Here is a 25,114-nt window from a genome sequence, read left to right on the forward strand (position 1 = left end):
CCCTCAATGGTGGACAAGCAGCTTCTTTTCCCGCCTCACGTGGAGCCTCACAAGGAGCAGCTTGTTGGATAGCGCCTGGCACGCCCCTGAGCACAGCCAGGCTGGGTGTTGTCAGCAGGCTCTGACGTCTCCACTTTGGTTCACTGGACCTAAAACCCTTCACTCAACATCCAAATGTGGCCACTGGTTTCTGCAGCAAAAATACTTCCTGTTCACAGACCCCATCGCCACCCACACTTCACCTGAGGCCTCTTCCTTCCAGGGCACCAGCAGTTTTGAAATAAGGACACCAAATAATGGCCCATTACGACAGACGCAGACACAGGCTCCCACATACACATCCCAGTGACCGCATCCTTAACCTAATCACGCCCTGGGCAGCAATGAACTTTATGGCTATGTAATGAGTTGGAACGCTGTCTAGCCTCTTTTTCCTGAGACTATAATACAGTTAATTCTCATAGCAATTTGTCTGTATACAGTAGGTGCTCAAGATAGGACAGCTATGCAACAAGGCCTTAGAGACAAGAGCTGAGTGCTGTTTGTGCTAACTTACTGAAACTCTAACCCTGAAACAGAATGAAGTTTAAACCTGGACAATATGAATGGGCGAGAGGAAGAAGGTGGAAGACATTAGCTGACTTCCCATCTACTGAGTCACTTTGATAATGACCCTCAAGGTCAAGCTATTCTACTTGAAAATTGCAATGCCATGAGGCTGTATACATTAATATAAAGCCTCTACACAAAGAGGACCTCAGCGCGGATGAAAGTGATTATACTGTGGCAGCATTAGGTAATCCAGAGCTAAATATGGAAATGCATAGGCTAAGCTGTTCCGCTCATTGTACTCAAAACAATGAGTAGCCCGAGGGCATATCTTGTTGCTCCTCTGGTTATGCTCTTGTTGATCTCATCACAATAAGATCTCAATCAGAAGTTATTTACTGACGCAGAACCAGCCCAGGGCTTGGTGAGCCAGGGACAGCAAGGAGAGGCACTGTCCAGAGGGTAGACTGAAGTGGCCAGTGTGATGGGACGCTCCCCAGGAACTTGACCTCAAAGAGTGCTGGCCTCTTGGGTGGGGCCAGTGCAAAGATTTCCTTCTGTCCTACTGGAGGCCTGGTCCCAGTTTGTGGCCAGAGAGTGAAATGTGTGATTTGAAGAAAACTCTCCTCTCTGAAATCCAAAGCACAATGTTTATGGTCATCTTGTTACTTAGAGGAGAGAGGAGGCAGAGGTGTAGAGAGGTAGGGGTAGATAGATCATAGGATGGTTTACAGTTTCCATAAGTGATTTTTCAACAGATTATATAGGCTGAATCTCTACAGCAGCAATTTTACAATCTGAACAGAAGTACACCCCATGCTTGTTCTTGAAAGAGATGCAGGTTCCACCTGCAGGAAACTTCTCTCCCAGGACTTACCTGGGGACAGGACAGCGGATTCCTCCTGGAGGCTCCGCTCCTGACAGGGTGGTGGGAATGGACAGGCTGCAAGGCAGGCACCTGGGCCTGAGAGCGGACCTGGGGCGGGTTATTGAACGTGCTGAGACCCCCCTGTGTCTGCTGCTAAGTAGGGAAAGTACAGCTACCCAGGTCTCATCTTCCTTCACGGGGTTAAATGACAAGGTGCGTGCAAGGAGCCGTGCACAGTGTGCCCAGCTGGTAGTGGGGCCTGTGGCGTGGCCATCTGTGTCCCAGGTGCCTCCTCAGTAGAGCAGGGAAACAGCCAGAGTGGAACCTCTGTTTGTTCAAAAGCAAATGAACTCTACCTGCACACTGACAAGTCATCATGAGGGATTCTCGGCCACCTTTTTCTGCCGTAGGAAGGCTAACCGATTGAGCAGCTTGTTAATAGCCATCATTGTTGGGACAGGGTCTGAAGACTGTCAGGGAGACATGCATACAGATCCCCATGACACTAAAGAGGTTCCCAGACGCTGGCCCCTCACCTGCTATGCCCCATGGACAGTAAATCCTGCCAGTCCCCCCTTGCTCTCTTTCGAAACGGACTCCTCCTCTCATTTCCCACCAGGACTACTGCAAGGACACCCTAACAAATCCCCCTATTGTGGGTCCCGCCCACTCCAACTTTTCAGGAGAATCTGGTGAGAGCTTTTATTTGAATGAATTCCTGCCGCGACTCCTCACAGCCTTCAGCTCAAGGGAGGCCCTTTAAGCCTTGCACCCCAGCCTACCTTTCTGAGTTCCTCTTTAAAAAAAAAAAATTTTTTTTATTGCAGAGAGGGAAAGGGAGAGAGAGATAGAAACATCAATTGAGAGAGAGTCATTGATCAGCTGTTTCCTGCACGCCCCTGCAACTCGGGCATGTGCCCTGACCGGAATCAAACCATGACCTCTTGGTTCATAGGTCTACACTCAACCACTGCGCCCCCGCAGCTGCACTGGGCCCCTCTTTTTACCACTCGCTTGCTCCCTCCCGGTCTCTCCCCACCCTCCCTCCCCCAGCACCCAGACACTCATTGCTTGTGCTTTCAGGACTCCTGTTCTCTCCTGCTTCTTTGTCTTTATTCTCCTCTGACTGCCAAGATCATCCCTCCTGCTGCTAACTCCTCCTCTAAGATTCCTCCCAGGAAACGGTCTCTGATCTGCCCCACCCCGTCTGGGCCAGGTCAGGTGCTCCTGGGTGCATTTCCATTCATAATCCATGATCAAGGAAGCGAGGGTGGGCACCCCACAGTGCTCTGGGAATCTATGTGGTCCCTTGTCCGCCACAGACTGAGGGGAGCCCCTGGCAGGGCTCACGCTGCAGCTCTCTGGGCACCGCATGTCTGCAGAATGGGAGGCCCCTGGACACTGGGTCAGTCTGCTAACAGGGCCCAGGGAGCCTGGGAAGGCGAGGGTTAACTCTCCCCCCTCCCTGGGCTGGTCTCTCCAGCTCTCTAAGTGGCCAAAGTCCTATAGAACTGTAACCCAACCCTGCATTCCTCTTTGGCGCCCTCCCCTCCCCTTTGTCTCCGAACAGCATTTTTAACCACACAACCTCTCCAAGATGCTCCAAACCAAGCATTCCCTGCTTAAGGCTCTGCCCGCCCACCCCACTCCCCCTTTGCCCCAGAAAAGAAAGGCTCCCCTAATCAAAAGGAGATTAACTCTCGCCCCTTTCTCCCTGTGCATTTGCATTTGGAACACCATGCAGGAGGCTATAAACAGACCCAGGCAGTGATTTATCCGCTGCTGCACGGAGGACAAAGGCCGCAGTCTTTGCAGTGGTTCCCTGTTTACTGTGGGCTGCTGCTGGCGGCCAGCGCCTGCCCTCCGACTCATCTCCCAGTTAGCGCTCTGAAAGGTTAACAGCAGAATTCAAGCCCCATTATAGAGCCGGAGGAACACTTGCAACATTTCTTGTTGCTCCAAAGTGGAAAACAGGCTTGTTTCAGAAGAAAATATTTTAAAGTGTAGTTTTAAAGGAAGGGCTCACGCTGCCTCTCCCAACACACACACACACACACACACCCTTTAGGCAGCACGTGGAGAAAATGAAAGAGTAATTTTGCTTCAGTGTGATTTTGCCATTTGAAATCACAGACTTGGGCTGCATGTGGCCTATTTTGGGGGGAAAGGGCTGCTTATGTTTCAAGCCCAAGAATTGTCATGAATTATTTTATATTAATTTAATAAAGCAAAGAATCCTCACCTTTAGAACAAGCATTCCACCTGGCTTTGGGTTGGAGAGATGCTTGCTATTTCTCATCATGCCTTTATTACTTTCGTAAGTCTTTCCCTTACAGGGTAAAAATCGTTCTCATTTTTCATAAAGTGTCACCTCATTTTTGTTAAGGGGCCAGCGACTGTACAGGATTTTTCTCTAAGCATTAAAAGCTAATGATAGTTAATGAAATGCTGACATGATCTACCACATGGGTGAACCTGGGGAACATTTTGGTCAGTGAAATAAGCCAGACACAGAAGGACGAATATTGTATGAGTCCAGCCACTGCAGAGACAGAAAGTAGGTTGGAGGTTGCCAGGGTCCGGGAAAGAGGAGAATAGGGAGTTATTGTTTAGTGGGTACAGAGTTTCTGCCTGGGATGATAAGAAAGTTCTAGAAATGGACAGTGTGCAACATTGTGAATGTGTTCAATGCCAATGAATTGTACCCCTAAAAATGGTCAAAATGGTGAATTACAGACATTATGTATATTTTATGTTAGTGAAAACCATTTAAAAAGTCAATTATTATAATTGAACTAGAGGCCCGATGCACGAAATTCGTGCAAGGTGCTCGGCCCACGCAGCCCCAGCTTCGTCCGGAAAGTCGTCCGGAAGGACGTCCGGTCTAATTGGCATATTACGCTTTAATTATTATAGATAATTGCTTTGTTTAGGAAGGCCAGGCAGCAGACAATATAGTTTAGGTGCTGTACCAAACGTAATAAAATTTCCTTGCTATTCAGACTCATCAGTAAGCACTTTGGTCATGGCTGGGCCATAATTATGAGTAAAATTCACCAGGGGGACTGAGGTGAGTCTGCACCCATTCTAAGTGGCCTTGCACGAATTCATCTACTAAGGGGTTCTTTGCTCTGTTCCTTTGTGCTGGTCACATCCATCCCCTCCCATCTCTACCTTTGCTGGGGGCTAGGAAGCCAAATAATGAAGCTGATTTTAAGCATGTGTGGTAAATAGGCTCTTAGGGGGAGCTCGGGCCTCTCCTGGGCAAAGACAAGGATTTACTGTTCAGCGTTTGAAATATCTATTTTGGCTGCTCAAAGGACTTACTTATTTCCTGGTCCCATTCGTGAGCGCTGAGGCTGGCGGGGATGCAGTCTCCTGTCATTCTTAGGGTTCAGCTTGTGAATTAGACTCATTTACAGAGGACGAAGCTGAGGTCAGCCTGGCCGCTCGTCCCCGGGCACACAGCTGCCTGCCAGCATGTCACCGGAGCCCAGGCCAGTGCCCTGTCCCTAAGCCTGTCTCACTTGGACTCAGCTCAAACCAAAATTCTGAAAATGATTTCACCCCACATTGCAGCCCGTTATGATATTAGAATGCACCCCAACTTCACGTAGGTATGTCAGGTAAACTAAAAACCGCAGGATATATTCTTTCTAAATTGCAAAGGTAAAATAATTTCTAGGACTAATACTTTAACATAGATTAGAAAGCACAACAATACTATGATACTTTAAAACCTACCAAAAATTACTGGCTTTGTCCAAATAATAATAATAATAATAATAATAATGGCACTTATTTGAGTGCCTACTGTATGCCCAGCACTTTGCTAAGCATTTTGCATGGGTAAACTTATTTAATTTTCACAACAATCTTATTATTTCCTTTTACAGGTGAAAAAACACACGCAACAGAATTTAGAGAAGTTCAGTAACTTGTCCAAGATCCTATAGAGAAAGGGAAGAACCAGGATTTGGATTTAGTTCTTGCAGAGTTTAGCTTTTCATCATTTTGTTATATTCCTTGGGGTAGGGGGAGCAGGAGGTAATTTATGCTGTCTTTAAATGTCTATTGTTTCCTTTATCACAAAGGTGCAAGCAACATCTGTTTTTTTGGAAGAAATTTCTGGGCATGGGAAACTTCCCCCAACTGAAGGTTGGTTGGTTTAGAACATAATTTCCTGAATTCTATAATTTTCTACCCACTCAGTCTAATTGAATATTCAAGGTGGCACACACCCAAAGGCAGCATGATTCTGGTTCAACTGAACAGGACCTGTTCTAGCAAATCTTCAATAGAATTTTGCCCACAGGCAGTCTCTGAAATATATTAACAGTTCTTTAGCAGACTAGTAATAATAGCTATTCAATCACCAGAGTTAACTGAAGTTTCTGAAATGCCCTGTCATTAAAAAATCAAAATGTTGTCTTAAAAGAAAAGGCTGATCGAATGGGAAGGGACTTTTTAGTTGCAGGCATTTGTACAAGTGCTTGGTCATTCAAAAAAAATGAACATACTCAGTTATGACTGTGAAAAGTAGCTTCTATTTCCTCCCACCCCCATTTATGTTGTAAGTTGATCCTTTCCTTTAATACACTGTCTAACTGAATCTGTAAGTGTAGGTGCAAAATATTTTTCTAACTTTAACATCAGAAACACTAATAGTTACCTCTTAAATCTCCTTGGAAAATTGAGAGTTTCACAGACTCAGTGGTTGAGCATTGACCCATGCATGAACCAAAAGGTCCCTGGTTTGATTCCTGGTCAGGACACATGCCCTGGTTTTGGGCTTGATCCCCAGTAGGGGGCGTGCAGGAGGCAATGATCTCTCATTGAGGTGTTTCTTTTTCTGTATCCTATTCTTTTTCTCTCTCTAAAATTGATTTAAAAAATTAAAAAAATTCATAGATACCAAATGCTATAGTTTGTGCAAGAATATTTGATCAAATTGTGCAAATCTTGTCAGTAATGAAATATTTCTAACTATTTGCATTTATAAGTAATCATGTTTGTTGGTTTAAGATTAGGGTAAAAATCTATTTGTTAAAGTTTTTAAAAATGTGAATAAACTCTAAACTGCCAAGAAAGATTGAAATTCTTTTAAAGCATTTTTTTTCTTATAAGATGGCAAGAAAAATGCATTAGGATATTTGTCATCATCTTTATTAGTCTTACTTCATGTAAATGGGAAACCATGTTTCCTAACAACCAGCCTAGTATTCTTTAATCGTCTCGTCTGAGCAAAGGGGACAGGGGTGTGGTGAGATCTATTTGTAACAGTCATAACACTTGGAAAGAATAAGCACAGTCAGTTCAGCTTTAACTTCTGTTTTGAAAACATGAACTTGCTCCCACACAATTACTATATTAGGGAGCAGTCTGAACTTAATTCAAATGTCCTAATTTTGCCTTTGCTTTTAGGCAGGATGTCATACCTGCAGATTCCCGATCGAGGGTCAAAAATGTTGTTTTCAATATGAGGTTGGTTGCATCCACAGATGTGAAACCCAAGGGTCTGGAGGATTGGCTGTATATTTATTGAAAAAAAAAAAAATCCATGTATACGTGGATCAATGCAGCTCAAACCACGTTGTTCATAAACTGTATATATAATGCATTGTAGAGACTGCCAGTTCACAAAAATGTTTCCTACCTTCTTTGGGCACACAGCTGTTAATGTAACTTTTTGTGTGTTTGCTGTTATTAAGGCACATCTGCAGAAAATTTAGAAGTGCTAGGTCTGCAGTATATTTACAGCTGTCGGAATCCATGAGGTGATGCTCAGTCTCAAAGCACCAGTAACCCTTGCTGCCAACCAAGTTTGCAAGAGAGACTGACCAATGTAGGTATTTCAAATAAGGTTCCTTAGTTTTGACTCAAAGTCTGGTCATAAATTAAGAATTACGAATTAATATTTAGCTGTAAAAATTTTTATGTGACTGAATAACCCAAACTGCCATCGGTCATGAAATACACATGAATTCTTGTGAGCAGCCAACCTCTACTTTTGCGTGGCAACTCTGCAAACCTCTGGCTCACTTGGTTGTGCTGAATGCTGCTCACCTGAACTATTTTCATTGCTCATTAGCAATCAATCAGAAGGTATGAATAGAACATTTAAAATGGGCAAACCCATTCGGCATGGCAAGAGGTGGAAGCCCAGGTCCCTGCCCTCCCACCCTCCCACCGGAGATTGCAAACAGCAGGAGAGAATGACACTCAAACCACTGTGCTCCCACCTTCTCAGTTTTTGTCACTGTTGGGTAGCAAGAGGTGAGAGTGAGATAGGATAGGGAGGAAGGAGGCATAACAACAACAAAAGAGACATGGAAATGAACCGTCAGTGAGATTTGGGGATCATATGCAGTAATCAGGTGTGCTATTTGAGGAATAGTTTCTACATAAGCAGAAACCTATTTAGCACGTTTGCTTCTAAATTATCATAGATCTTAAATGGTTTTAAGAAAGATCTCATTTGCCCATTATGATAAAAGCCCTAGAGGAAAAAACAAATAGAGACATTCAAATAAAAGTGCTCAAATGCCACGTAAAAGAAAACGTACATTAAATTGTGCCAAGTACCACAGTGTAAGTTCTTTATTAAATCCACCCACATAACAAGCCTTCATTAAAGACAATCCCTGCCAAGTCCTACACGCTAGCATTGAACACATACTTCCCTCATCATTCAAGAACTTTGGTCTCCATGAACCTCATACAAAGCGTCAGTATAATAAATTTTATTTAACCCGGAGGGAGGGTTTTGAGTGAGGACATCTGCAAGTACCAAGGCAATACAATCTACGACAAGTCACCTCTTCTCAATAGGCTTTTCCCTTGGTTCAAAGCCATTCTCCTCTTGTCCAGTAACCTAAGCAGTTACAGCCGGTCCAGAGAAGGCCCATTGGAGCCAGTCCTATATAGCTAAGGGAGAGAGTGGCAGAGACAGGAACCGCCCCTTCCACACCCAACACTCTTGTCTCCAACAGGATCCCTAGGAAGCCAAGCTTCATCAGAAACACCTCAAATCCACAGTGTTGTCCCTGAGGGAGGGTGGCCTAGGACAAAAGCCAACTCAGATCCCACTCCCTCCAAGTCTTGGTCACCTCTCGAGCCTAAGAGCAAAGTCTCTAGGAGGAACAAATGATCAGATCACGGCACGAACTCCAAAGGCGTGCTTCCTGGGTTTCCTTTTTCATTCTGCACAAATATGGAAGGCTTGCTTCCCAGTGTAGGAGGGTTCCCCTTCCAGCGAACTGGATACCTCCATACCAAGAGCAGCCTTTTCTTGGAGCTCCGGCAAGGGAGGAAATTCACAAAACTGAGAATGATGATTGAAGGATACTGGTTAGATGGGATTTGATAAAGCAGAGTACGGAAAGTCTGAATTGTGCAGAAATGAAAAGTGACTCACCATCACCTCTATAAATGATTAGACTATTGGCATTTTGTATTTTTTAAAAATACCCATTTTAACTATCTTTATTGGGTAGAGTTGCTGCAAGTGGAAAAATACAGTAAATCCTAGCTTCATGTCGTGGGTAGGTTTTGTAACTTGAAGACGTGTAAAGAAACCAGAGGCGAATGGATACAAGTAAGAGTTAAAATCTGAAGGCATCTCATCAATGTTATAATGATACAACACAAAGAAATGATGTTATTTCAGGACCTGCTGTAATTGGTTCCTCTTAATAAAGGAAAAAACTAGATAAAACGAGTCTAAAATTTTTTCCCTAATTAAATTTCTGCTACAGTGAATTGACAAATCTGATTATTTTTCTGAAAGACCTTAGGTAAGACGGTATAGTTAACACTCTACCAGCAAATTCAGAGGAGGCTGGTGAGGAGGATTTCTATTTATTAATTACTTACCAATGTGCCAGGCACTATTGTAACAGCTTTCCATTTATCATCTAATTATCCCAACGAAGCAGGTACTACTTATTAGTCTCATTTTACAGTTGATGAACCACAGGCACAAATTTACAGTCTCTTGTAGTGGTCGGCATACTATGGCCTTTGGGTCCAATCTGGCCCTAAAGTTTTACTGCAACTTCCACACCCAATCCTGGCTGCTTCTGAGCTACAATGGCAGAGCTGAGCAGCTGTGACAGATCTCAGAGCCTAGAAAGCCTAAAATGCTTACTATCTGGGGACTTTGTAGAAAATGCCCATCAAGGCTTCATGCAAAACATGGTTAATTCATGGATAAAGAAAAAAGGGTAAGAACACTTGGACAGCTTGAAATAGAAGTTTTACTGAAACTTTCTTAGCAAATATTCTGTCTTTTATTTATATACTTTTTCTTCTCACCAAAAAAAAAGGATTTATTTGGGGGAAAAGAAAGGATTGCAAATCTGGAACCTGCAGACATGGCAACCTACATGCAAGTTCACTTGACCTGCTTTCTTTCATTCATATTTTACTCTATTACTTCTCACTCAAGGTGTACCAACCAGCCCAGAAAAAGCAAGAGTGTTCACGGACTATCAGTTCAATAACTAAAGGCTTCTCTCTCAGTTTAGCGAGTTTCGATTAGGTGGGAAAGTTTCCAAAAAGCAAAAGCAAAAGAAGGGAAAGACGAAAGAAAGCTTTGACAACGATAAATTTCCTAATAGGTTGTAAAATTTTTGGCAATTTCACAGGTATTTCTTCTCAAGTACAAATGACATCATTGTTGAAATTAAAAAAACAACTGGCTGGGCTTATTTGACATTTGGTATCACATATTGTTTTGGTTGAGCATCAATTGATTTTTCTATTTTTACTGGGAAGTTACGTCATAGCTATTTTTAGTCGGCCGTGTCTGCTTCTATTCTTTGTGGAACTCGGCACACAATCATGCCTTAGAATTTTTTTGCTCACGCTGTAAGAATGTATGTATTTGGTGGGGAATGTTCTCATCAGTTAATGTCCTGCTATTTCTGAAACATTTCAGAATAAATGTCTAAAACAGGAAGTAGGCACTAACAAATGACAGAATTTGGTATGTTACTAGGAAGCAAAGTGAATGTAGCCTTACAGTATGTCTTTAAAATATTAACATTTTCATCATTAATTGTGAATGAGTTAACATCTGTGCTATTCTGCTAAGTCTTAGTTAATCCTTCAAAACCTACCTATAAATCAAAGTCAAATTAAAAATTGAATTTCCAGAGTACAAAAGCTGGCACATAAGTGGAGCTCGATTTGCACAGTCAAATAATTTATGCAAACTTGTTCGCTGCAAAAGTGAACAGAAATTCCCAAGACAAGACAAAGCCCACAGTTTTTCTCTACCCGTCACCACTTTCCACCGAAAACAGCCTAGAACAGCAGTTCCCAAGCTTGTCTGCTTATCAGAATCACCTGGGAGCTTTCACAATTCCACCTCCAGGCCACACCTCAGGCTCATGAAATGACAGTCTCCGGAGGTGGGACCGAGGTATCAGTACTTTTGGAATCCCAGACACCAATAGAGAGTTGTGATCAGGGCGAAGATAGCCTGATGGGCGCAGTCCAGATACACATGACACCTGCAATTCAGGAGGCCTGACCGCTCCACTATCTGCCAGGCACTCAGACCCCTGGTGCAGGAGTTGTTAGCACAACACATAGGTAAATGCACTGGTATCATCATTCTTGCTCCTAACACAATCAATTCGTTAATGCAAACATTAAGAGGATTCTAACACAGTGAGTACTGCCTTAGGGTTTCTCCTAAGTTATGACCTGTTTAAACATTCACACCATTTCTGCATCTTAGGAGACAACACATCCCCCACAGCTGGCTTTGCTTTTTATGTTGCAAGCTTATTTATCCTGCAAAACAAACTAAAAACAAAAACAAAACATAGCTTGCCTTACCTCTACGATGCTTTTTAAATCTTGCACATAAGTCCTTTCCGTCTCCAGGATTTCCTGAACAACTCTGTCCACGTAGAGGAGCTTGGGGCTGGTGGCCGATTCAGCACCTGTTTTGGTGGCCCCGTTGGCCTCCACCCTCCGCTGGGCCCAGGGCTGCCTCTCGCTGCCCGTGTCTGGGCTCTGTTGCCCGGCCAGGCTCTCCCTCTGCAGCTCGCTGCTGGAAACCAGCCTGGCTGGAATCAGCTCCAGTTTGATGGCTCCTGCTTCCTTATCCTGGGGAAACAAGCCCAAGTGGCTGTTGGAAACTAAGGTCATTCGGCTGCCAAAGGAACCATGACTGTCCCGGGAAGAAGCCGAGGACGACGTGGAGCCGAAGCTGACCGGGCGGTCGCTGTCCGAGAGCTCCATCGTCTTCCGTTCTTGGCAGCGGGAATGCTTGGCTGTGGTCTTGGGATCTGGGTCTTCGGTTACAGCTAATGGCACATCAAGATGCAACTGGTGGACATCTAAATGCATTAAAGGAAAAAAGAAAAAAGGACGAGATAAGCAAGGTATTTTAAAACGACATCAAACAGAAAATTTAAAGGTTAAAACTCACTCCAAATACATGGGGTCAAAAACAAAGAGGCAGTGAGCTAGTGACAGAAGGACAGGCAGAGGTACCGTGGTAGGTGTCAGAGGTTCTAAAGCATCACCTGGGACCATGCTAGAAATGCGGTCTCCGGCACCACCCGGACCTACTGAACCTCAGTCTGCATTTGGACACGATACTGGTGCTGTGTGCACACGCGTTAGGGTTTGCGAGGCACTGCAACAAATGGGACCACCTGGGATGACTAACGGATGCAGATTGGTCCCGGTTTTCTGAATTAGAAGCTCAGCGGTCAGGGAGTCTATAGCTTTAACAAGCACCACAACTGATTCTTATGGACCTAAAACGCACCCTAGGCGATTCTTATGGAAGCTTGCGAAACACTGTTCTCCATTTGGGCATTCCACTTTAATTCCACAAAGGTTTAAGCCTCCATCCTGGGACCACTGCTACTTACTCAATGGATGCTGACAATTTGCATTTTACTAGCAAACAGCATTAGAGAAAGTGTCGCATGGCTCATATTTTTCTAATCCTGGGCAAGAAAAACCCAACTATTAAGATCCACACCCCCTTTCAAACTTAGCCGCTCACCACGTGTCTCTCAATCTCTACCTGGAAGCCGACATTCCATTGTGGTAGATATGAAGTTACGCCATTACAGAGCATGTCTGATTAACCACAACACCCCCCATGTAACGTTAGATAACACGACAGTGGAATCATATAATTAAGTTATTAATAAACATAGGAACTCAATTATGAAAAAATAATGTATTTTGAAAGAAATGGGGCTGCTTGTGTTTAGAAGAGGGTATGCGCAGAGAATATCTGCGAAGTCTAAAGGTTACTTAGTGCCCATAGCACTGGAATCTTAGGCCCATAAAGGTCCTGAATGAAGTTTAACCGTCCCAAAGCTATTTTGGTGAAATATAAAGTTCCAAACATCTTCATTTGTAAGGCAGGATCGACATTTCCCCCCTTGATGAGGTCCCAGATTTACAGAAACAAAAAGCCTTGTAATAAACAGTGTGATTAATATCATTTTGGTAGATTGTCTTACCACCAAAATCCATGCTTACGGATTTTGTTTCAGAGAATTAGAAGAGAAACTTATGTTTGGAGAATTAGAAACTTATGTTTGGAAGGTTAAAACAAGACAAACACAATAACAAGAATATAGATTAATGATCATCTTTTAAAAGGAACATGAATTTTATTTCACTCTATAGTAAACGTCATCAAACAGCTGGTACCAATATTTCTAGAATATAAAGAATCCATCAAGTCTGCATCCCGACTTTTTCTGGAGAGTTTCTATCCGTGGCAAATATTAGTGCCAAGTTATAATGCAAATATTAAAATTAATGAATGTAAAATACAGGAACTAACTTGGGTCAATAAGGAAGCATGGTAAGAAAGTGTGGGAAATGAGTAATTGATCAGCACAACCACTACCACGTGGTACACCACGAATTTTTAAAGCTTTTGCAATATTCTTTCTGCTTGCCCCATAACAACTTTATGGCCTATAAAACACAGATGGGTTATAGTAGTTAAAATGCACTTGCCCTAAAAAGCATGATCCAACTTGAGGGTGGCAAAAATCCAAGAAGTAGCCAGGCACTGAGGTGTGCTTGCTGCAAAGGATGCTTGCCCACATTTAGGAATGATGTTAAGAAAGTCCTGGGCAGTTCACCGTAGGAGCAGATACAAGGTTTTCTTCCTTCTGGCATCCACCATAACCATAACCATGAGGTTCATCACACTCTCACAACTGGGCATTAACTCAGAAAGTATCTGGAGACCCTTCAAGGTCCCAAAGGTCGAATGAGGCTATGAGTTGGGACCAAATATAAGCTGGCATACTGTCTATGAAGCTAGGGCACCAGAAGGCTCTGGGTCAACTTCCCCCATAGATCTGCATACACTGGTTTCCAGGGCAAGTTATGGCTTTCTGGCTAGCCAGGAATCAATCTTCTCTCCAGTATAGAAAACTATATTTAATAGTTACATAACTCTTGGCAAATGCTCATTATCAGGATCGGTGAAAATGAACACAATAGAGACTCATTTGTTACTTACTTTCACTCTAGTTAGCCAGCCAATATTGGGACTTAGGAATGAAAGAGGAACAAAAAATTGGTAGTGATTGTAGAGGAGTCCATGTTGGACAGCTGGGAGTGACAGTGCCTTTCATACTTTTAGAGGCGGGGCAAAATGGGGTAAAAGGGGATCGCTTCATGGCAGACTCAAACAGCAGCATGAATTGGGCCCTGCTCCAAGGAAGGAATCACATGTTGCACTAGCAGGCCATGCAGCTGATCCTTGAATTACATAGGTTTGAACTGTGTGAGTCCACTTATACACAGATCTTTTTAAATAAATACCCGTTCTGTTTTTGATTGGGAGTCTGCACATGCAGACTTGAGCATCTGTGGATTTTGGTATCTGTGGGGTCCTGGAACCAATCCCCTGAAGATTCTGAGGGACAAGTTAAGTTTTGGGGAAATCAAAAGTTATGTGCAGATTTTCGACTGGGCTGGGGTCAGCACCCATAACCCCCGCACTGTTCAAGGGTCAGCAGTATTCTCGGACCCTGGACCGACCAGCCCATTCCTCAGACTGCCAAGCAGGCCCTTCAGAAAACAGAATATGACTATTTGGTGGCTGTAGTAGTTGGCCAAGTTTACTGCCCCAAATTCAACACCTTCCAAAATTACCAATGACAGGAGTGAAAGATTTAAAGCTGGGCTTTAAATGGCAATAATATAAGGCTGCCTTTGCTAATGGGTAACATTTTTCATGTTATTTCATTGCTTAGAAGATAATTACAGTTTTCTCACGTAAGGAAATATACCTCATAAAAACTGTCTAGTCTTGTCCTCACCTCCTTCAAAATAATTTAAGATTTCCACCCTGTCTGGCCTATTCTTCATAATGCAACTCGCTGACTTTTAATATTTATTTCTAGTGCTGCACTGATCAACACAACAGCCAGTAGCCACATGCCGCTATTAAGCACTTGACATACAACTAGTCTGACTTGGAATGTGCTATGAGTGTAAAATGCACACCAGATTTCAAAGAATTAGTATGCTATGCAATAAAGAGTTTAAAATGCCTCATTAATAACTTTTATATTAATTACATGTTGAAATAATATTTTGGAGTAGTGCGTTAAATGAAATATCTCCTGGATGCATTCCCTTCCCTGTCTCCTCCCCCTACCCTGGCACGTATCCCCTAACCTCTAAGGGACTCCATTGAGACTTGCAACCAGGGGAACAATGGGCAGTGGTAGCACATCCCAGGCTACCCCTGGAACCTGTCTTCAACGCCCCCTATTATCTGACTTCCCAGTGAGCTAAGGCAGCCTAGCCTAGGTTCTCCTATTACGTCTATGCCCTTCCTTGTTTCACTCTCCTAAGTATATTTTTGCTGCAGTCTATACATTCTTACTTGCTTTTCTTTAAAAAAAAAATCTCCTAAATATTCTTTTTACTGTTTCATTTTACTCCCTTTAATGTGGCTACTAAAAATTTACCAATTATATATGTGGCTTGCATTATATTTTAGTTGGACAATGCTGATCTAGGATATTCTAGATGATTTTATGATTCTGTAAGATTTAAATTTACTTCCTTATCAATCTTTGTTTAGATAATAATGAAAGAAGAGGTGCATATATTTCAAAATTTGCCCTTTTTTTTTTAAAAAAAAAAGCTCCATTCATTAGTACACAATATTGTTACGAATTGGCCAAAACGGAGTTGGGAGACAATCCATCCCTGCATCCTAGATATGGAGGTAACTGATTTCCCATGATAAGCTGAAACACGAGCCAGAACACTGCTGAGCAGGAAAGCCTTCCCCTCTTCCCTGAGTGAAAGATGTCGGCAGGTTGTACTACCATTTGGGTAATTTGATGCTTTGCTTTCCTTTCTGTTTCATCACCTCTCTCTCTTTCTTCCCTAATCCCCGATACAGGGCTAATAATAGAGCATCTTCTGCAAACTTGCCAAGCATTGCGAAGGGCCCAGGTCAGGGGGTGTTGTGACCATGAATACCCTAAAATAAGCTGCTTCCATCCACCTTGAGGGTCTTGGTCCATTTGACCCTTTGTAAACCCACAGATAGTGGTGGTGGAAGCCCAGGTCCAGGGGTTGACCGGAAGTACCATCAGCCTAAAAGCCATCAGAATAAATACTCCTTCTTGTGCCATCTTCAGTTTAAGAAAAACGGCGACACAGCTACCATGTAGATACCCTTTCACACATTTTACTTCATGACGGGTCCCTCTCTCTAATTTTCTTTTTTTTAAGTGAAAGAGCTTTAACTCCATGGTTTGTGTGTTTGTTTGCTCTGCAAACTTCCATTATTTTAATTGCTCTCCTTTGGAACGTCACTGTCAGAATCAAACACAGCTCTTGTGGCTCTAACTTGTCTCTCAGGCTGATTTGGGGTTGAGGCAGAACTTTCCATGGCAAGTAAAGCCCAAGCTTCCTGTGACCGTGTTTACATGTTGAAGGGGGGACGGGTGGGCCCACAGCGGCCACTTCCTGTCACAGCTCCCAAGGACAGTTTCACCAGGCAGAGCTGCACAGCAGCGACGGAGGAGGGATCAGGATTTCCAAATTCTGCTCGTTGCTATTCCAGACTACAAACACCTAACCGAGTTCCTTGGCAGGACAAGCATGAAAATCAGGAGAATTTGTTGTGCTCAAGACCAATGAATAAAATGATGTAGCTCCCTGTTACACTGCCTGCAAATTAACCAAAGAGGGAAGGCATGAGAGAGATGAAAATATAAGCAAGAAGTGACTCTATGAGCCAGCAAAGGTCACTTAATACAGAGCCAATCTTGGTCGGGCCTCAGAGCTATACACAACCAACTTCATGATTTAAAACAAAGAGACCCAAACATCTTTTAAGAGTCAAAGTTATAGGAAATACACCGATAGCCTGACCAGCGCATGGCTCAGGGGTTGAGCATCGACCTATGAACCAGGAGGTCATGGTTTGATTCCCGATCCAGGCACATGCCCGGGTGGTGGGCTCTATCCCACTATGGGCCATGCTGGAGGTGGCAGATCAATGATTCTCATCATTGATGTTTCTCTCTCTCTTTCTCTCCCTCTCCCTTCCTCTCTGAAACCAATAAAAATATATTTTAAAAAAGAGAAATATACTCATTTATATATTTCAAAGACAACATCAGGTATTTGAGGAGAACCTTTCTCCCCCACACACCTCTGATATAGTGGATACCTCAACAGATAAAATAGCCCCTTGGTGTTATATGATACTGACATGATGCTTGCATTAAGGGCCCGGCCAGGACTCCAAGTCCACATGTTCCTAAAGTTCAGAGTGCTCATTCTAGGAAACATGATTTTCACACTTATTTGCAGCTGTTTGGTAATGAAGAAATGAAAATCTCATTACCACGTTGATAGGTTAGTCTGACCAATGTTCTATGGTCATGCAAGATGTTTACATTAGGGGAAGCTGCATGAAGAGTGGGTAGGAACTCTAGGTTTATCTTGGCAACTTTTCTATAAATTAAAAAGATTTCCAGAATGAGTAGTTTTTAAAAAATCTTGTTGCACTGAAGAGCCAGTAAAGCTGTTACTGGACGGAGCTTGGGCTCGGAGTGGGTCTGCCTCCAGCCGGCGGGCCTGCAGTGTGTGGGTTGTTGACTTCCTGCAGGGAAGATGTTGCAATAAGAGTCCAGGTGATTTTCTGAGGATGTTTATTCAATCTGGGGACAGTGACACAAGGAAGGGCCTAGGATGAAAGAAGCAACAGGAGAGAGACTCGAAGGGCTGCACTGGCTCACTGAGCAGTCAGAGAGAAGGGGGCCCTGGAGACAGGTTCAGGGGTGAGCCCAGGACGAGCTGCCGCTGCCCATTGCTCCCCTGGTTGCAAGTCTCGTGGGGCCCCTTGGAGTCTTGGAGATACGCACCTGTGAGGGAAGAAGAGAGGAAGGGAAAGGTGTGGGCACGTTCCTGGGAGGGGAAGCGCGTGCCAGGACCTTCATTTTGAGGGTTTTTAAAGGTTGGGAGTTTAGGGGAGGATTTCAATAGAATATTTTCCAGGTATGTCCTTTCAGGGTCATGGTCTCCACTGATTGGTCAGTGCCAGAGCAGGTCATAAAGTCATTGCAGGTGGTCTTGCTGCCGCCCACCTGGATTTGCTGCTTTTCTGGGCCTGGAGCTAAAGTACACGTGGGGCCTAGGTGTTATCTCTAGGGAGGAAAGGATATGCCAGGAAAGGAAAGATTGCCCCGGGGGCGGGGGGTGGGGGGGAGGGCGGCACCCATCTTGCCTGTTACCCGGGGCTTTCTCCCCTGGTGACCTTCAGTATCAGGTGGTAAACTGCCTGGCCAGTTCGTTCAGTTATCTGTCTCCATTTCCCCATTCCACTTGCCAAGGAATTTCCCTAGCTTCTTCTCAGACTGCCCCAAAGCAAGTACTTGATCAAGAAGATCAAGAATAGAAGATTGTTCAGTGTTTTGCAAAAATGCTCTTTTAAAACAAGAGGTGAGAGGTTGCATGAAGAACAGAAATTCCTTGAAGAGGTGCAGTCTGACACTAAACATTCAGATACGCTCCCAAGACTCCTGGGAGGTTCCTCATTGATTCCTATGCTCCTCTATGGGAACTGAGGGGTCCAAGGGCCACTGCAGCCGGGCAGGGATGAAGCAAGGCCATTAAGGCCGTTCCGGAGGGAGACAAACAGCCTTAGCCAAGGGGTGACTCCAGAACCTCCAGGCTGGAGGGCACAGGCATGCATTGGGGTCAGAGAGGACCTTAGGGAATTCCCTTCAGGCTTTTGGTACAAATGCAGCTGTTTTGATCTTCACTGTGTGCTTGTTTGTGGTGGCTTAGTGTGGGAGGTGAAGGAGATTGTGGGCTGAGATGAAAGCTAAACGATGGGTTGTGTTTTTACTTTCAGAGGGAACTGTTTCTGTCCCCCAAAACCCAGGCCCCTTCTTCCTTAGCAAGTAGTCTTCACTGTGCACACGTCCCAGCCGCCCCCCTCCCCACCCTCCGCCCCGGGTATGGCCACGTGGTCAATACTCAGCAACAGAAATATGTCCCTCTGGAACATGTTTCTCAAACCTTAGACCTGGTTCCTCCACTCGCCCCCCTTCCCCTGGAAGCCAGGCATGGCAGGGACCCTGCCCGAGCCAGGGACCTGGCACCCAGGCCCTAGAGTAGGGATTTCCCACCCTTTCATCTCCTGGCACACACTAACTAATGACTAAAATTCTGCGGCACACCAAAAAATATATTTTTGGCTGATCTGACAAAAAAAAAAGGTATAATCTTGATTCATTCACACCGGATGGCTATTGTTGTGTTGGCTGTTGCCATTATTTTGTTTGACAGTCTCAGGGAAAAGAGGTCACGCTAGTGTGGAAACAGCAGTCTCAGGGCAGTAACTGAACAGTCAGGTATTGCATGTTTTCACCATTCCTGTGGCACCCGGTTGAAAATGGCTGCCCTAGAGCAGCGGTCGCCAACCTTTCGGAGCTCACGGACCACGAGCGGTCTGCGGACCACCGGCTGGCGACCGCTGCTCTGAGCCATCACATTAAAGTGTCTGGTCCTCCTGAAGGTGATGTGCTGGGGAAACCAGTGTGGCGACCACCCTGATACATAGAGAGATGCTCAAGGACCCCCCGCTGTTTGCACATTTCCCGCAGGCACCAGGCATGTGGGGGAGCAGCCTACGGGATGACAGCCCTGTCATTTCTGACAGCAACTTCGTGGGTAGCTGCGTCCAAACCCCTAGTGGAACCTCTCCTGAACCCGATTCCCAGCAACCTTGAGAGGCTATAAATGACGGTTACTTTTTCAAGCCACGACATTTCGGAGTGATTTGTTACGCAGCAAAGGAGAACCCCAACAGTCTGTTACAACAGATCAGCCCGGCCATAACATGCCACTGCTGTACCTCTGTATCAAAATTATCCTTACAAACAGTCTCACAAAACCAAGCCTCCAAGTCCATTCACACATCATTAGTTTTAGACATTTTATAGGTGGAACAAAATAAACAGAGAGGTTGGGCAACTTGTGGTCAAAGTTGAACTGTGAATCAGAGACTGTGGTTTCTGGTTTCGAGTCCAGTTTTCCTTGTACGTGGGTGCAGATGCGTACAGCAGGAGGGCAGGAAGGGAGCTTAGAGATCAGGAAAAGGAGGCCTAACTAGGAGGTCCTTGTGCAAAGCCCACAGTACCCATTGCCCAAGGGACTCACATAGTAGGTGCATTTGTGAAGGGATGGATATGGGTCCAACTGTGTGTGTAGAACGAGCTCAGAGGACCAGCCAGAAGTTAGGTTCTGATACAACACTGTCTCCGTTGAACAGAGAATTTGCATTTCTGCCCTGGCTCTGTGCCATCGACGTGCGTATTGCAGTCTTTGGGTATCTGGTTTCCTCTGGTATAAGTTAGGCAGCTGGACAATGACTCTCCTGGTCCCAGCCAACCTCCAGGACGTGACTCCCACCCTGAAATAACCACCTTATAAGCTACCTCTGCAACCAGCGCCCATTCCTCGTCGGAGTCACAGCACAGGCAGTAACCACAAAACAGCAATTTTCTCCTACCTCCTGCTAATGCCAGGTGTTAGGTAATAAAACATATATCACTGACTTTCCAAAGGCCACAAAACTCTGCTTTACACTTACATTAAATAATAATCTACACGCCAGCTTCCCTTTGAACAGCCCCTTCCTGCTCGCGTGGAAACAGCAGTCTCAGGGCAGAAACTAACACTGAGGTGGTGTGTGCAGGCTCCATCCGCTGTGAGCACGCACAGTTCCAGAACATCTCTGTGCCGTCAGAGGGAGGCATGAGGCTGAACGGCATTTCCTTTTCAAAAAAAAGGAGGAAGAAGAGAAGAAACCAAGTGACGAACAATGGCACTCCGAGTAAGTAAATCCATCCATACAGCGCACCAAGCATTTTCTTAGAGAAAAAGGAGGAAGTGAATTCCGTGTCCAACAAGAGAGATCTGGGTAAACAGTCCATCTGGAGAGGCCGATAGAAAACTAGGAGATGTCATGTCCCTTCATAGGTGTGAGGGTGTAGAAATGGCCAGAACGCACAGTTGAGTGAAATGGGTGGTTTATAAAACATACACACAATGTGATCCCAACTTTGAATTTAAAATGTCACGTTATCTATTTTCCACATTAGAAAAAGATCAAAAGGGTATATAGTGAAATACTAGCATTGGTTTTTACCAAGTAAGAGAATAGATGCTTTTACTTGGTTTTTTATCTGCAAATACCACTTTGCTTCAACAAGTAGTGTTATTTTTATGATCTGAAAAAGTTAAAGAAATTCAAATCACAACCTCAAATTGTATCAAATACTGAAATGTTTTAAATGAAGATAACTGATTTTTTTTATGTTCAATATGACTAAGGAAAAGGAATGCTGAGTCTTTCAAATAGATTAGTATCCCTAAAATTGAAATAATAAAACAAAATAAAGTCAGATTCCAATCTGCAACAGCCCTGAATACAACCCATGCCTCCTTCTCCCCAATCATTCCTCCTAACAAAAGTATTTCTTACCAATACGCACTTAAAATGGAGACTGCATTTACTCAGTCAACTTTGGTTACCGCTAGCCTCAGACTAAATTTCGTCACTACAGTTGCTAAGCCTAAAATTGGCAAACATTTATTTTGTCCCTCAGCTAAGCCCGCGTGAGCCTCACAAAGAAAGCACAGCGAAGTGCTGAGGACGGGATGCGTGGCAACTTAAGATTTCAGCTTGCTCCCCAGAATCACAAACATCAGCTCCCTAGAGATTTCCCCCTCACTTAAGAAACGGTCAAAACCAAACCAATACGAGACAAACACCCTTTCAAACCGACTGCCCTTCAGAGGGAGGAGAAAAGAAGCCCCTTCTAGACTAATTCCATTGTTGGGTAACTCCTTTCTTAGATCGCATGTAGAGCAGAACAGCTGTAACCCATCCAGGCAAGCTGCTGTCCCTGCAGGGAGGGGGTAAGCCCCCCTGCCACAGCATCTCCCTGCAGGGGATGAGCTCCCCCTGCTCCACGGGGGAAGCGACAAGTTTGGGGGGGGGGGGGGAGGAGGCATTGTTCCCTTGGGGCGCAGTCGCCCTAGCACCTACCTGTGCTCTCCCGGGCTAAGCCGCAGGTCTGCCTTCAGCTGATGCAGTGACCTCACCGGAGGCTCAGGCAGGTAAAACAAGAAGCTTTTACTAGTCTGTGCAGCTCCTTCCGTGGAAATATTGCATGAGTCAGCTTTTATCTCTCAAAACCCGCCACACAAAGGCTTTACAAAAACCTGATTTGCAAGTTTCTGCTGCCTTTTCCCCCCTAGTGTGCAGACCACAGACTTCAGCATCACTCAGAGCCTCAAACGAAACATGACATCATTCAATTGAGAGACAGGACAATAGACACCACTGTGGGTGAGTTGAAAACGCACACTTTGCTGAGCAGGACCCTGCGCCGGCCATTCCTTTGCGGACATCCAACACAACCCACGCTGGCCCAGCGCTGCTCCGCTCTACCTTCCCGGCCCCAGCTACCGCTCTCATTAAAGTCCTCAAAAGAAGCAAGATCTCTGGGTGTTTTCAAGTTCACTTTCTGAATTATAAGTTTGTTTCAAAGTAAATGGACACATCTTTAACCTAAGTTTTACAGTGAAGTTTGGGGGTGGGTGGGGACAGGGCTGTGAATAAAACAGTTGAAAAAACTTAGGATATTCGTTTCTGTTAACAAGACATTGAACTTGTCTTAAGTAAGCAGAGTGAAATTGGAATACATTGCAGCTTGACTTTTACAAAATGGCATACAAAAATCTATCTAAAGGCAAGTACCTAAAATGGAAACTGATAGGCATTTCTTAGAAAAACAGTTACATTCTGTGATTTTATATTCATAAATGCTAAGAGATAAAAACAGAATGACTAACTCCCAACTTTAGTAGGAGAGACCTTCAAATTATTTTGGGTTTCGATTTTCCTAAGCCCACCTGCCCGTCTTAAAGTATTATATCTATTTTTATATAAAGATTCCAAAGGTTCACACTTGAAAAAGATATTGACTTCTTTAGATGAAGGTCTTCAGATGTCCAAAAATGTTATTGAAAATGGATACCGGCACTCCAGGGAGCTAGAACTCAAAATATGGATTATACCCCATGTATAGACATCTAAAACTCAACTAAGAATCAAAGTCCTGTACGTGGAAGTTCTATTTAGAGCCTTCATTTGTGGTTGTGGAAAATAACATTAGCTGGTCATCTTTACTATAACCATTTATTAAGTGATTGTAAACTAACTATGATGGGATAATTTGTTTTAATGCCCATTTCCTTCAAATAAAGATGAACATATACAGGGCTATTTAAGTAAGCCATTTGGATGGAAATGTATCATCTAGTTCAAAAGACAACTTGTTGCAATGATTTCTCCGCCAACAAATTGACCAGTTTGGTGGAAATCACTATATTTCAGAGGCTGAAAAGGGAGTTTGAGAGGAAGGGTTCTCCCTGGGCTGTGGGGACTCTTAAGTCTCCATTCTGAGGACCCAGAGATCTCTCTTACTCCCCCCCACCCCCAGTGACATCCCCCAGACCCATGTCCAACTCATTCATTTCTACTCAACCAAGTGTCAACTCAGATTTTACAAGCTCCATCAGATCTTCCACACCAGCTCCAGCCATTCCCTTTCCCTTGTTGAATGGCTGTTGATTACACTTAGAGTTAAGTATCGCGTGGCCTCATTTGGAATTCTTGCCTAATTGTCTCTCTCAGGCCCTGGAATGTCAGCGTGGGAAGCAGGGAGTCTTCCTATGGATTAGAACTCCATGTGGAAGATACAAAGATCTCAGTTCTTAGACAGAAATACACAGAGGCTGCGGCTTCTTGGCTGTGTATATCCTTGCACCACACACAGTTCCTTCACTACTTTTATCTTCCCATAAAGTATTATTGCACAGGACTTGGAGAGTATATATACATCAAAGAAACATTTTTTAAAAGCCATTTCCGAGAGATGCTGTGTACATTACAGGTGAACAAAAACAGCAAAGCCGTGTGGCGTGTGGACGCTGGGCAGTCTGTAGAGGACACTGCATTAGTGCCTCCGCTCTGAGAGGCAGCTGTGAAGAGACAGCACAAGCCATACGTGGTCCCCCGGGTCAGCCACTTGTTAGTTCGCCTGCGATTGTTGCTTTAGTAAAGTCATTGCCTTGTATGAGAAAAGACCTTTCATATATCCTTTGAAAATAACTGAAACCATCCTGTATTGCATCCACAATCATAGAGGGGCCACTGTATTGTGAATCTAATTTTTAAATGAGAAGCTTTTTTAGAGCAAGGAACACACACACACACACACACACACACACACACATACACACATAAACACACACTTTTTTTTTTTTTTTTTTTTTTGCCTTTCCATTTATTCCAGTACTATTTGCTGAATGAATGAACAATTGAACATGCATAGGGCCCTGGGAGGGACAATACAGACACATAAGAGCAGGGAGAGAAAAACGGGAAGAGAAAGTTATATTTCTTGGCCAACATGGAGGCTCTTCCACACCTGAGCGCAGAGGAGCCTTCGGGGCCTCGGTATTTGCTTAGGGCTTCTGCTCACCTCAGCCCTGCATGGTTTTCTTCCTAGTCCTTCCCACCTCACATCCCACACACGGTCACGCTGGAGTTTTAACACCTCCGGCAGGTGTCTGGACGTTCACGCATGCAGCCACATGCATCCCCAAACATGTGGAAGGCACAAGCATGGCATCCTCGCCGGCCCGTGCTGCACAGTGTATTTGACGATATGACCAGTAGGTGGAAACACTGTTTTTGCTCAGCAAAATATATATTTTTAAAAAGATAGTGAGATCGGCCACAGATAAGATGCACACTTATGCCTCATTAAGTGAAAAAGATCCTCTTACTGGAAAGCAGCCCTTGTTAGCTCCCTCGCAGCACCGGTTACACAATCAGGAAGCAGGAGTGGGGACCCAGCACCCACAGGACATGTCTGCAGCCAGCAGGACACAATCCAGCCAGCAAGCCGAGTGCAGGCCAGGCTTGTGGCCTAATTGGAGGAGGACCAGAGAGTCCCGCCATTGAAAAACATCCCTTCCCAGAAATCTGCCCCAGGGCCTGGAATGCTACGATGAGAAACCAATGAGAAACCAACTCTTTCTGGTTTCAGGTAAAGTCCCTCAGTTGAA

The 25,114-nt window shown here is 44.4% G+C and overlaps 1 protein-coding gene across 1 annotated transcript in view; it reads right to left on the reverse strand.

The window, feature by feature from the left end:
- Positions 1–25,114, reverse strand: part of PLEKHG1 (pleckstrin homology and RhoGEF domain containing G1) — a 183,924-nt gene that overhangs the window by 58,833 nt on the left and 99,977 nt on the right. The window contains exon 3 of the mRNA XM_070417470.1: positions 11,267–11,772. Within this exon, the coding sequence (XP_070273571.1) occupies positions 11,267–11,674 (408 nt within the window). The 5' untranslated portion in view covers positions 11,675–11,772. The remainder of the gene's footprint in view (positions 1–11,266; positions 11,773–25,114) is intronic.

Source organism: Myotis yumanensis, unplaced genomic scaffold (assembly GCF_028538775.1).
Source record: "Myotis yumanensis isolate MYYU_CA2020_CCGP unplaced genomic scaffold, mMyoYum1.0.hap1 SCAF_6, whole genome shotgun sequence".
In the NCBI taxonomy this organism is placed as follows: domain Eukaryota; kingdom Metazoa; phylum Chordata; class Mammalia; order Chiroptera; family Vespertilionidae; genus Myotis; species Myotis yumanensis.